Source organism: Gymnogyps californianus, chromosome Z (assembly GCF_018139145.2).
Source record: "Gymnogyps californianus isolate 813 chromosome Z, ASM1813914v2, whole genome shotgun sequence".
Taxonomy (NCBI): domain Eukaryota; kingdom Metazoa; phylum Chordata; class Aves; order Accipitriformes; family Cathartidae; genus Gymnogyps; species Gymnogyps californianus.
Genome location: NC_059500.1, coordinates 34,560,227 through 34,573,844, shown reverse-complemented (window position 1 = coordinate 34,573,844; position 13,618 = coordinate 34,560,227). Strand labels below are relative to the sequence as shown.

Genomic DNA, 13,618 nt, shown 5'->3' with positions numbered 1-13,618 from the left:
GATGTTTTAAGTGCAGTAGGAATAGTACAAAGAAAAATCCTTAATTTCTCTGTGCTTATAAGTCAGAATTAACAACTCAAGCCACCGAAAGTAGGAGACAAATATTAGTTCTATTTTTCAGTTAAAAAGTAATCCTTTTACAATTCACTACTGCTGCAATTATAGGCGTACAGCTGGATTCAAGATAGATGACAGCATCTCTCCTGCCATCAAGGGAATAGGTTATATTCTTGCAGGCACAAAATGCGTTCCAGTGTGAACCCACATACCGAAAAAGTACCAAATACCACACTTGGATTTGATTTGATTATAGCCGAGTATTAAGAAATAAAAGCTCTTTTAAGTCTCAACAAAGGGTCCTCAGTCATTATGCTATATTTAAGTAAGTTAAATAAGGTTATGCACACACCTTCTGGAAAGAATTAGGTCTGCATTGTAAAGTGCTATTTTATATTTCTTCTCACCATAGGACTCCAAAATTGTCCTACATGTGCTACATTCATGGCATTATGAATTTGCTCAGTGACCCCACACTCTTCCAAGTGGAAAGCTTTTTATTATTTATTCATTATTTTCATTGTGCTTTGCAAATAGCAGATGATGACTTGGTTATCACCATCACATTCCACTTAAAGGCATGGTAGTGTAGCTGAACAAGAATGATGCTATTAACCTATAAACAGGCAATGCAGGCACAAAGACTAAGTAGTATTAAAAACTTAATATAGAAGCAATTAATTGGGTGAGTTCAGATAGATGTGGAGAATTAATTTAGGTCTATCTGTAAATAAAAAAAAGCTAGAATTAAAAAGATTAAAGAGAACTACTACTGTTCAGAGTTTTATAGTCACTAACAGTGAGACAGGCTAGGAAATAAGAGATGGATTAGGAAAACCACAAGAGCGAGTACCCAAGGAACCAGGGGTAGGTTGTTGAATATTCAGTATAATAGATTCCCAAATCCTAAAAGATAACAGTTCAGCCCAAGAGATATAAGCAGCAGAGGAATGCTGAGTGTAAACTGCAGATCCAGGATAACAGTACTAGTTTAAGCTCACAACAGAATGAAAATGATTGAAAAAACTTTCCCTTTGTGAAGGAGATAGTAAACCCCTGAATGCTGCTGCCAGTTTATACCTGTGATGTGTGATGGGATCAGGATGCCATATGATTTCTTTCAAAATTCATATTTTTATAAATGATCACTACATAGCATTTGTAAATCTACTGCAATTATTATCCTATAGATTTTTTTCCATTCTAGCAAATAAATCACAAACATATAATGGACTGTATTACTTTAAAAAATAAAAATAAGAATTAATTAAAAACCATTATTAATTATAAAGTGTCATCCTCCCTATTATTTCCACTGTTTTCTTTTTTGTCATCATTACATGCAATACTATGCTAGAATGACCAAAATTTCTTAAACTATGGACTTGCAAATGACAAGGTTTAAAAGCTTACATGGTATTTAGTAGTACAATGACTGTCCCAACAATTTGTCTAACCTGAAATTTTGCATACCACAGTATCACTAGGAAGTATTTGATAAGTGAAAATAACACCACTCATTTGACTGTCACAGACAGGGAGACAGAAGCTGCACTACTTTGCTAGTACTTGTATTGCACTTTTTCAACAAAAAAAGTTTTATCACACTGCTATCTTTATAGAGAAAATTATATAAACAAACAGACTAGCAGCAGGTGTCTATAGACTATTTTATAGAATTAAAGCAAAAAACATGTATTACGATATGTTGTTCTGTTTTTTTTCCCAGTCAGTGAAATAATAAGTCTTGTATGATTTTTTATAAGTGTTTTAAAACATATGAAGGCTTGACAGATCATTGCATAAATGGGATAAGACACATGGTTCTACTTGTAAATGAATTATTTAGACTAAAATGAATTGAAAGGCAAGTAACCCAGCTACAGAAAAACTATGATGGTAAAAGGTAGAAGATGATTTCTTTTGGAAAAACTTTGTCTTCAAAGGAAGACTAATGCACAAGGAAACCTCAATCTTGTTGTTAATAACTGCATGATAAAAAGAAAAAATCAAAAGAAATATGTTTATACAATGAATATTTCTCTTTTGTGAATCATTGCTCGTTCTCTAGGATGTTAGCAACTCAGATTACATTATCAATCGTAAAACAATTGGGTAAAAAATACAACATGTATATTAATATATGGACATTAACATATATTGCATGCTACTATCCAGCTGAGTTTGTAACTTTTGCTAAAAAGCTGCTTTCTTCTTTATCACTCCAACACTTCTACCACCATGCTTCAAGAAGCTGAATCTAGACATAGCACTGTGTCACGGTCCTTTGACTTAAGTATATAAATAATTTAAAGCTCTGGTGTGACAGATGTATTTAGCATCACAACATGAAGATACATATTGCCCCTTGCTGAAGTTTTTTACAGACAGTACATAACACAGGAAAAGTATTCACTTCTGGCAAATACGATACCCATGCCACATCCTGCAAACAGCAGTATTTCAAGATAAACAATTATGTCTACGGTTTACGACTTTAATCTTATGCCAAGAAAAAACATTAACATATAACATTTCTTCAAATTGAAGAAAATATGCAATCAGGAAAAAGACTTTGAGCTATCATGTACTCAGTGAATAGACAAAAAAAAAAATTGCTTCCTTATTAACAAAAACCATTGACACTATTATGATCTTTTGCCAACTTCTTCACAGCTATTTTAAATGTAACAGACTGTCAATTAAGCCTATGCATCCTGTAGGCTGTTGTTCAGTTAGTAACTGTTCAGTTTACAAACGCTATTCTAAGGAAAATTAACTATAAATCCACCCTGGAACGTTACAGTCTGGCAGAAACAGAAGCCTTGCTAGAGAAAGAGTTGACTGATCTTCTAAATTTCAAGTACAAAATTACCATATCTTTTTAACTTACTAAAAATGCTGATGCAGTGCTACTTCACTGTCTCAGTGCTTCGCTTCTTCCTGAGCTGCTTCTTTCTTCAGCTGTCTAGCTACCAGCAAAAGGCTACTGAGGCTTGATTTCTGCTAGGCATTGTTGTGATGTGCTTGCACAAAATAAGATCTTTCTTGAGCCTCTGTCTGTTCTTAGAATTGGACTAAGGAAAACTATTTGTTTTCATGGTTTTGAATCATCATATAAATTTTGAGAGTAAGAGTAAATGGAAAGGCAAAGTATGTAATAAAATGCATCCTTTTCTGTCATCTCTAATTGCAAGTATATTTTTTTGGACACTTTCCAGACCACTGGGAAGTTTGGTATGATATACCCATCTGCCCAATGAGATCCCAGGCTGATTTAAATCAGCATAACTTCATGACTGTGGAACACAGATGCCTACTTTGATACGCATGCAGGAAGACCAGAGACTATCAATTTTTAAAGAACTTACCTACTAAAGCATGAAAACTGAATGGCAGAATCTAAGGTGATCTCAAGGACCTTGTGACTGCTTTTTTGGGACAATGCTATTTTTTGCCATTACTTTCTATTTACTATCATTGGGGGGTATTAAATATCCCACTTGTGTGGTTGAACAGCTAATAGACAGTTTGAACTTCATTAAAATAAGTTAAAAAAAAAAAAGGATATTTTAAAAAAGGCTTTAAAGATCAGTCAGTGCACTGTGGGTTTTTTATTGCAGTAGTTTTGGACAGTTATCTTATGGATCCTTTTCCTAATCTAACACAAAAAATGGCAGCATTTGTGATGAAACTACTGGGGTGATTCTTGTATAAATCATGTTTGAAATAAAGAATATGTAATGCTGAAATGCAATACAAAGTGAAAACTCCCTATTACCTTTTATCAAAACAATAAACTAAGTAACAAAGAAAAGAGGAAGCATTGTATCTTTCTTGTTAAGAGTAAATTTCATAAAAGTAGTTTCTTATTAAACAAGTACTGTGCTTTATAGATAAACTTTCCTGTAAAGTGAACATTTTTTAACAAACAGGACAGAACATGTTACCACAGATAGTAAAACAATACAAAAAATAATATAAAAATATGTCCATGTTTTATAAAGCTATCCACAAACTGCAGAGAAGTATAGCCATTTCTCTGTAAATCTGTCAATGACACAAATACGTGTAGGGGAAAGATAATTTCTTACATTTTGTTGTGCATGTATTTTTAAAATCATTCTAAAGCTCTATTTTGCAAACTGCAGCTGTGCTTTTCAAATTGTATTGCTCAAAGTTAGGTTCCCGTGTCTACACTTCAGTTGACAGTCAACAAGAACTTTATTTTGAACAAAAAACTCAGTAATGATGAAAATCAGTCAAAACAGTTAAAGCTCAACATCTGTGACAGTCAGGCTGCTTCTGTATGCAACTACCTGAGTCTACGGATATTTCTATATCTGTGGATAGATTAACATCTGTATCTATGTATCTAAAGTTGGACTGAGAAACCCAGCTTTGGACCGTTAGGCAAAAAGGACAGAAAAATTAAGGAAAGAAGCAATGGTGGGAGAATGAGAGAGTCTGCGCAGCTAGGAGGAGGCCACAATGACAGGCACTTCCCCTATACCTTCTATCCACTGCCCCTGTAGCCCATGGGATCAGGGATTTATGGCAGAGAGAAGGAAGCAAGTAGATTATTTGGGAACAGGTTATCAGCACAGTCCCCAGTGACACAACAATTCCACAGCAGCTTCTTTCTTACACAGTAGTCACTGCCATGGGAACACTCAACATTGTAGGACCCCAAGACAACCTGAGTCAGGATGCTGGGAAGCAAGAGCTCTGAGAGAAAGGGACCCCAGAGTGATATTATGGCCATTACTGAATTAAGGCTTAGCTTAATTATCAGTAAATGGAGTAACTATCCTAACATGGCAGCTCAATATACCCCTGGTTAAATAACCTACACTTTGCAAACATCTTTTAAGTCAATAATTTATCAACAACTCAGAGTTGGCTAAATATATGACATCACGGTATCTCTCTTATGCAGATCTAATTTAAGAGAAATGCTATGCACAGCATATAAAAGATAGGTATATTTTGAGATTTGTCTACACTTCCTAGAAATTCATTCACTTATTGTTTATGCTTATAACTGTGAAGGGATTTTCTCACATTTGAACGTTCCAGTGATTGGAATGATAGGGCTCCAAAATTTTGCTAGCCTGTCTCCTTCATGCTATGATACAGACAACAACAAAAATAATCCAAAATTTTAAGAGGATGTATTTGAATTAGAAAGCATATGTCTTTTTGTATAGGAATTACAGACAGAAATAGAGGAACAGTTTCACATCAAGGAAAGGGGAGACAGAAAAGTATAACATGAAATAAGAAGGTCCCAACCAACAGTAAAGTTGGTATTTTAAAGCCAAAATAAAGAAAAAGCCTTTGTGGGTGCCAAGAAATGAATTTGTCAGCCTCTTAGATCAAATTTAGAAATCCTATTGGCTCTTAACTTTACAATTACAAAGAAATAATTTATAAGTCAGCATTAGTGAAAAAAATGCCCAAAAATGAAAGCAGAGGCTTAAAAGTTCTAATATTTTACAAGAGAAGGCCTGAAGCTGGGGAAAAAAAGATCACTGAAATCATTAATAAAATAAAATATAGTTACATTGAACCTAGTAGTTTCATATTTTTACTTTTTCACTTGAATCAAAAGCCTGAGTAATGGATTGCAGGACAAACTTGGGAAACATACTCTACTAATTAAGGCAGTTGCAAAGGAACTGTACTTTTACTGAAACATTTCTGCAACTGAGGAACCTCAAAAGACCACCTCCTACAGCATGAGCTCCTTAGTAATTTCACCAGTTTTTGTTTCAAAACTATTCTTTAACTTACCACACCTGCATTTATTTCTGCAGGAAACAGGTTTTCAACTTCAACAATTGCTTACCTCATAATTTCATACTGTGGTCCACTGTTCTGAGATGATATATTATGTCATTTATGGTTCATTTCTTAATCAACTAAAATGTTCTGAGCATTCAGAAAAATTAATTTGGCTGCTTTCTCAGAGCAGAAAATTGCACTACAGATAGAAATTCTTCCTTTGTGGTAAAACAGCATTAAAGTGTCACTTCTTTACTTTCTAATTTATTCTAAAAAAAATACTTATCCCACATTCTGGAAGGCAAAATAAATGTAATTAAATAATTATCCAAATAAGAACAGTACAATCTGTTGCATGGCTAGAAGTCAACTATCTCATGTAAGAACAGAAAGGTCCTATGGAGGCAGGTAATTTCAGCAGTGTGATTCAAATCATGGATTGTTCATCTAAATGCTGTTTTCAGGAATGAAAAGCGTATTCTGTTAATACAGATACCAACAATGACAGTCCTAATCTAGATACATTTCCTTGTTTGGGGAAACAAAAGAAAGCTATGCTTATTGTGCCTTTGTAGTCTGTCCCAGAAAAGGGGAAGGCACATGGAAGGGGAGGGACTCTTTCATCATTCATAAGAAAGGCTGCTGTCACTGACCAAGTAGACAGAAAGTTTTCTTCTATTTTTTTCCAAATGAATCCCCAAAACCTACTCCTGGTGAAACTAGCCTTTGAGAAAGTTGCTGGACTAACAGGTAGAAGACTCAAAATTCTTGGTATACTCCACAGATAGGTATTTTGGAAAGAGAGAAACAGTGCCACTATCCTGTAAAACCTCTCTATGCTTCTTTCTCAAGATATAAAAGTCATTAAAACGTAAACAGTGGATGGGCTGTATGCATATCCACCCAGCTATCAAGTAAGGCTTCATTCTTTCTCTTACAGCTGAACGATAAGGGATCAAAATAAATGCTAAACAAATACTTTGACTTAACATCTAAGACAAAATGCCACATGTCAAATGTCTTAATTTAGTGATCCTTACTAATATGAATCCTACTGTGCACAGTTTTATCAGTGGAAGTGACCACTACTGCTCCTGAAGTTTCTCATTATACTTGTGATTAGATTATTTTCAAGATGTAAGGAGGTCTTCTATCAAACCTAATTAATACCTTTGCTTTCCATGTGCTAATCTTGTTCTTTGTTAAACAGAAATTCAATTGTAAAATTCTACTTTAACTTTATAAATATCAAGATAACTCTTTTTTCAGTTACTTTAATGAGATTCCCTACTCCACATTAGTAACTCATTCACAAAGATTGGTAGACAGTTGCTTTTATTACTCTTGTTGATTTTAATGTGTTCTGTTATCATATTTTGGACTGTGATAACAAAAATGCATGGAGTAACTGATGATCCATTAGCATTTCCTAATCTCCCATTTAAAGCTCTCTTCAGGTTCCACTGGATTTCACAGAATTGTTTAATATCGTCACAAAAAATATATGTTGTTTGCTTATGAGTTATTAAGTAGGTGATTCAAAAATTCCACAGACTTCCTGTTTGGAACTACAAAATGCCAGGCAGAATATCCTGAATTTTAAAAATAGGTACATTTCATATTTCACAAAACGCTTACCAGAGAAAGAATGCGGATGCATATATAAAATTGATTCTGAGAAATTCCACCAGTATCTCTTTCAACTATTTAAAGCAACTTTTAAAGTACACTTAGAGCACATAATAATTGTTAATTAATGTATTTTGAGATACTGCAGTTTACATCTATCCTTTATTTCTCCTTACTTAAGAAGTAGTCATATCCCACAGACAGCAATCAAAGTAAAATGACAATATAAGTGTTACTTGATAAGTGAAATAATAGCATTCTCTCTCGTCTTCTCTCTGTTCTCCACGTGGAGACAATGTCTTTTAATTCATTGTTGTTAGTTTTTATTCTGTAATATGACTTCATTATATAATTACCTAATTGCTCATTAAATTTATTTTAATAAATAGGACTTGAATATTAAAACCAAATCCATTAATATGTTACAGCTTTTAATCTCTGATTACACAGACTGACTCCTAATATTTCAAGATGGAGCTCAAAAACCAGTTGTTGACTTACAACATTAATTCTCGATGTCATTAAAAGATCATCTGCTTTCAGATACACATGGCTAGAGCAAAGACATTTCCTATTGCAAAGTAAAGTTTAGTTTGCCATTGTATTTCATTGAGAATATTTCGGTTTTAATTGGAAAAACTAAGAAAATCACAACACAACACTTAATAAACATCCATGTATCAGAAGTATTCAATATAATTAACTGTAATTCTTCAACTGTGTTCCTGTGCAAGCAAACCTAGTGCAGGGGGTGCCCCCCAAAGTCCCCTAAAACTTTAAATATGCAAATGATGTCAGTGACATTAGAGGTCTGCAAAATTGTTCTGAGTTTGCAAATGATCATAAGATTTTGCTAGAGACAAATGAATTTCAATTATATAGATAACAGCATGAAGTTTGGTGTATAAAAACAAGCCCTCCAAAAGCAAACTGTTATCTTTTTCAAAGGTACTTTTATACTTATCAAAACAATGGCAATTGTGAATGTATTTGTTTATGTTCTCAGGCTGATCAATGAAAATCAACACTCTATATTACATACATTTTGAGTCTATTTGAATGATAATTTATGGGCAAGTATATTATTTGTTGTACAGAAGAGAAAAAAATTAAGGGTTTTTTCTTTGTACTTTGAGAGGCAAAGTCTTTGAGAAAGTTTTTGCTTCTATGCTGCTGAATAGGAGTCTCTTCACAACACCAAGAGCAACTAGAATGGTTAAAGATACTAGACAAAAAAAGAAGGTAATAGTTAAGTGACTTCAAGAGTCAGAAAGAGTTTTCAAAAATCTTCTAGAAAACATGGTATGTTGAAAGAGAAAAAGATTTATGACTGGTCTAGATGGTGATCATTTAATCTCCATTTCTGAGATAGTTAAGAACGAGCAAGACAAATCTCTGTGGGAAATACTCTAGTTACATTTGAATCTCTTGAGGTCCTTTTCAATGGGACCTTCATTCAAATGTTTGTCTTCAAACATTTTTATATTCCCTCTCCACACAGGGTCAACTACTTCTAGTGTACTTCTTTGCAATCGCCAGGGCTACGCTGGCAGAGACAGTCATGCAGAGAAAACAAATGTCTCTGAAATATCACCTTACTCTCTTTGATGCAAGACCACTCTATTTCAGATTGCAACGGTTAAGGACTCTGGCTCCATAATGAAGCAGGGATCAAGCTGAATGCCTCTGCATGTTTTGCAGTGGAGGCTCCCCCTTATTTTTCATTTTTTATGGCAGCTGTTCATATATCTCTAGCTACCTATTCTTTCACTTTTGTGGTAGTCTTCCTAATTTCTATGTGGCTTGTTACTAGCCTTCATGAGGTTGAATTTCTTGAAGAAATGTGTGGTTCAGATAACATCCTGTCCTTTACTATGAAATGAGACTTGGTTTATTCTTCATTTCCATTGTTTTTAAATGTCTATTACAGTACCTGCAGAGAAATGTGAGAATGTCTCTAAGGACATCCAAATGCCATTATTATTGTGAGAGTATGATGGCTGGGATATCATCATGATTTGTTTTTCCAAATTTATTTGAATTAATATGGAGGGATTTCAAAGTTCTGAAATTTCATATTGTAGCCTTTAACATTTTTTCCCAGGATTCATATATCAGCAATTTAGTTTTCATGTCCTTGTAAGAAGATCATGTTCTCTTCCTCAGTCCCACAGCAATGCAAAGCCATGAAAATATTTCAAGTGGAGGACCAAATGCAACAAGGGTTATAAAGCCTGGCCTGTGCAGCAGTCTTGGAAGAACTGCTAGGCAGCAACAGTGAGCTTCTCTGTCTAACTTGTTCCAGATACTGTTTGGCCTCCAGCAGCCCTCAGAATGTCAAAGACAGGTCTGACTTGTCTGCTGCAAGACAAAACTTCTTTATAAGATCAGTATTCCACATTCTCAAATTTGCTAGTGCAGAACAAACACAACACCCATAACTTTGCAAGAACTTTATACCTGCTTCCCGTTTTCCGCATCTAGGATTTTGTACATCACCATTTCTCAGGAAGCATAAGGTGTTACATCTCTTGTTGATCAAGATGCCTCTTTTTTCAAATCCAGTAATTCTGCTGCCAAGCTGTTTATTCTCTAAACATATTATTATTGTGCAGGGCATAAAGCAGTAGTTACATTTCTCTAAATTATCTGGTATTATCATACCTGCCTCAAACAATTTTCTAATTTACTCCATCAGTGAACTTATCTGCAGATCATACTCAGTTATTGTTTCTTCCCCCTCACCCTTGGTTTACTGTCATAAGAACAAGTGTACAGAAAATAAGTCTTCCTCTATCCATCCCCGCTTCCAATATTAGCAAACACTACAGTGAAAAAAAGAAAAAGGACAGCATGTGGCTACAAAACACAAATTTTTCTTTCTTTTATCGTAACTATCACTCAAACAGGCTGGCTTATATTAACCTGGAGTTCCTTTCTGCAGTTATGAAAACTCAAAAAAAGAAAAAACAGAAAAGACCAATTTCATGCAGCGTGTAATAGTTACCTCACCCTTTTCCTCCAAGTTATACAATTGCTCTGAATTTGCCTATTTTGCATCCAGGACAAATTTTAAATAGAAATATTTTAAGTTCCAATTCTTTCTTGTAATCAACTGTATGTTTCAACATTAGATGCTATGACCTCCATTCTCAGACAGCTTTGACCAAATTTAAACCAAATCACTTTCAATTCAAAGTGTTTGTCCTAAGATACCTAACCTCAATATTCAGAGGTTCAAAGGATTTAACAAAACATCCCTCTCTGTTATCATGCTGAAGCTGCTATTCTAAAAATGTATACACGGACACCTGGAGCAGACACTGCAGATAAAAATGACAGATTAATACACACCTCCCTTTTATTTTATTTTATTTTATTTTATTTTAAAATAAGAACTCTCCTATTTATTTAACAACTACTGAAGCCAAGAATCAAATACAATTTTCACTAACAAATTTGATCATTGCAACATGAGAATTTTTCACTTTTGCTTCAAAGTATTCCTCACAGAATGAGCAAAAACATCCAATCCAATTGTGAAGGATAGTTACCTTCACCTTCACTTTGTCATCCTTTTCTATTAAGGGGAGGAAAAAACAATATTAATGTTGCGATGATCGATGACCATTATACACTTTAATGGGATCTATCCTGAGAAAGCCAAATTAAATAAGGGCTCTTCCAACTCATGATCTCATTAAAATGTTTGTTGCCAACAATAGTCAGAGCTGGATCTGATACACAATACCACAGTCCCAAAATAAAAAACATCTTGGGGCACCTGCTTTTCCTCTAGACATTGTCAGTCCTTCCAGTTAACCTAGTTATTGTGTAGCTATAAAGATTTCTGTATTAATCCAAGTGGTAAACATTTTCTTAATTTACATATCAATATAATTAATAATTAATTTACATATATCAATACATGTCATTATTATTATTAATAACAAAAACATTGTTTTCCAATTTTTTCATTAAATCTAAAAGTCTTCCTAAAAGAAAAAAGGAAAAACTGAAGTACACAATCAAATTAATCAAATCATACTAATATTACATGCAAACAAATACTAGGGTTTGTTATCCACGTACTTACTTGTGACCCATTTCATGGGCAATGGTAAAAGCGAGATTCAGACCATTGTCCTCTGCAATTATACATTTTCGTTTTTCACTGCACATTCCACTCAGATATGCTATACCTAGGAAACACAACCACCACATTAAATTATTTTTTGTTATTACTAACTGTATGTATTATGGCATTATTGACCCCAAACAGGTTTGAAACCTTATTGTGGTCAGAGCCATCCAAATATATAAAAAGATATCTGACAAAGGTTTACTTACTTGTAAGCCAGAACAACTGATTTTAGCACAAAACTGGATAAAAGATAGCAAAGAAATCGCAACCAGTGGTAATATTACCTGCTAGTAATACTACCTGATTACATAGACTGCAACGTGCAGAAAATGTATTCTTTAAAAGCATTGCTAGGTACCTTAATGAGATGTGATAGAACACACATGTGAATATTGATACTATTGTAAATGAAAATAGATGTCTACAACAATAGGGCACAAATCTGAACAGGTATTTCCTCTGCCAGACTCAGAAGAACAGAAAGCAAAGCAAGAGCCATGCCCCTACTTTATCACTGTTAAGTACTGATACAGTGTTCAGCATGTTAATGATTTTAAAAATGCGTAAAAGAGTCAAGTGTCACAGAACTAGAAGAATTCATAGGAGACCGCAGCCTGACAAACAGATTCATTGTAGAGGCTGTAATGCCTCTACTATATAATACGAGGTTTTCAAAAAATAGAAGCCTGAATGGTAGGCTTTTGAGTTCAAGTTCAGCTTCTAAAAAGTAGAATGTCTGTCACTGCAAAAGCTTGAGGAACATGCAGCTTAATTTGGGTAATGGTAATTTTTTTCAGACCACAAATACATTTAGCGGAGACCTATTGTCATCACTAGTTTGAAATTTTGGAGTAAGCAATCAAAGTGCTGTTTCAAGTGTTTGGCCTTCTTCCCAGGAATATCCTTTCAATGGAATGGTGCCCTCTGGATCAACATGTTTGCTGGATGTTTGCATGTAAAGGTCAAGTCTGAAATGTTTGACAGTGTTTGAAATTTAGTGATAATTATCATTCTAAGTTAACAAGATAAAAGTAATTCTTCTTACAATCCAAGTATTTGTCAATCTGAGCACAACGCCTCATCCGCAACATGAAATTCAAGTAGTAACCTCATCACTAGTCTGGCAGTGTTGCTCTCAACAGAGCTTGCTGGAAGTTTTTGGACACAGAACTCGTGTGACAAAAAATGTTGTTCAGGACTGAACAAACCAATCACAAATTAGATTTGAATATGGCAGAATATTTAAACTTTTACTATTTCTTTCCAAAGGGAGAAAAAATGGAGCAGGGGTAAAAGTAATTTGGGATACAACAAAAGGCAAAATGTGTTCAAAGCAAAAAACCTGACGTCCTTCAAATGACACCTCATGCTAAAAGTAGGTATAATTTATATTAACTCTATTGAAAATAAGAGAAGTAAGAAATGCTCTGACATGCAATGTTTTATTTCGAATGTTATGCTCCAGTGGCTGAAATAAAAAGAAAAATATTTCTAAAACCATTTTGTGCCTTGCAGTTCCACAATTACATGCATTTCTTTCAAGTTTTCATGACCAAACTGAAAAAGATAGAGTTGCTTTTAATACTGTAGCTCTAAGTAGCAGAGCTGGTAACAATAGCAGAAGAAGCGGACATCAGGGCCCAGACTTCAGCCAACACCAATGAATTTACAAAGTGCTAAAACAAAATAGAGAAACTACTCCTGCCATACACAAAATCCAGTGCTGCATTTTGAAGTGTTGTGGGCATTCCTATTACTATAATGCAAAATGTTCAGAAGTACCTTCCTTACTGCGCTGGTTTTGGCTGGGATAGAGTTAATTTTCTTCACAGTAGCTGGTATGGGGCCATGGTTTGGATTTGTGCTGGAAACAGTGTTGATAATACAGGGATGTTTTAGTTATTGCCGAGCAGCTCTTACAGAGTCAAGGCCTTTTCTGCTCCTCATACAGCCCTGCCAGTGAGTAGGCTGGGGGCGCAGAAGAAGTTGGGAGGGGACACA

At 34.5% G+C, this 13,618-nt stretch overlaps 1 protein-coding gene across 1 annotated transcript in view; it reads right to left on the bottom strand.

Moving 5' to 3' along the window:
- Window positions 1-13,618, bottom strand: part of ADAMTS19 (ADAM metallopeptidase with thrombospondin type 1 motif 19) — a 150,703-nt gene that overhangs the window by 62,850 nt on the left and 74,235 nt on the right. Inside the window, exon 8 of the mRNA XM_050913100.1 lies at window positions 11,570-11,675. Coding sequence (XP_050769057.1) covers window positions 11,570-11,675 — 106 coding nt within the window. The remainder of the gene's footprint in view (window positions 1-11,569; window positions 11,676-13,618) is intronic.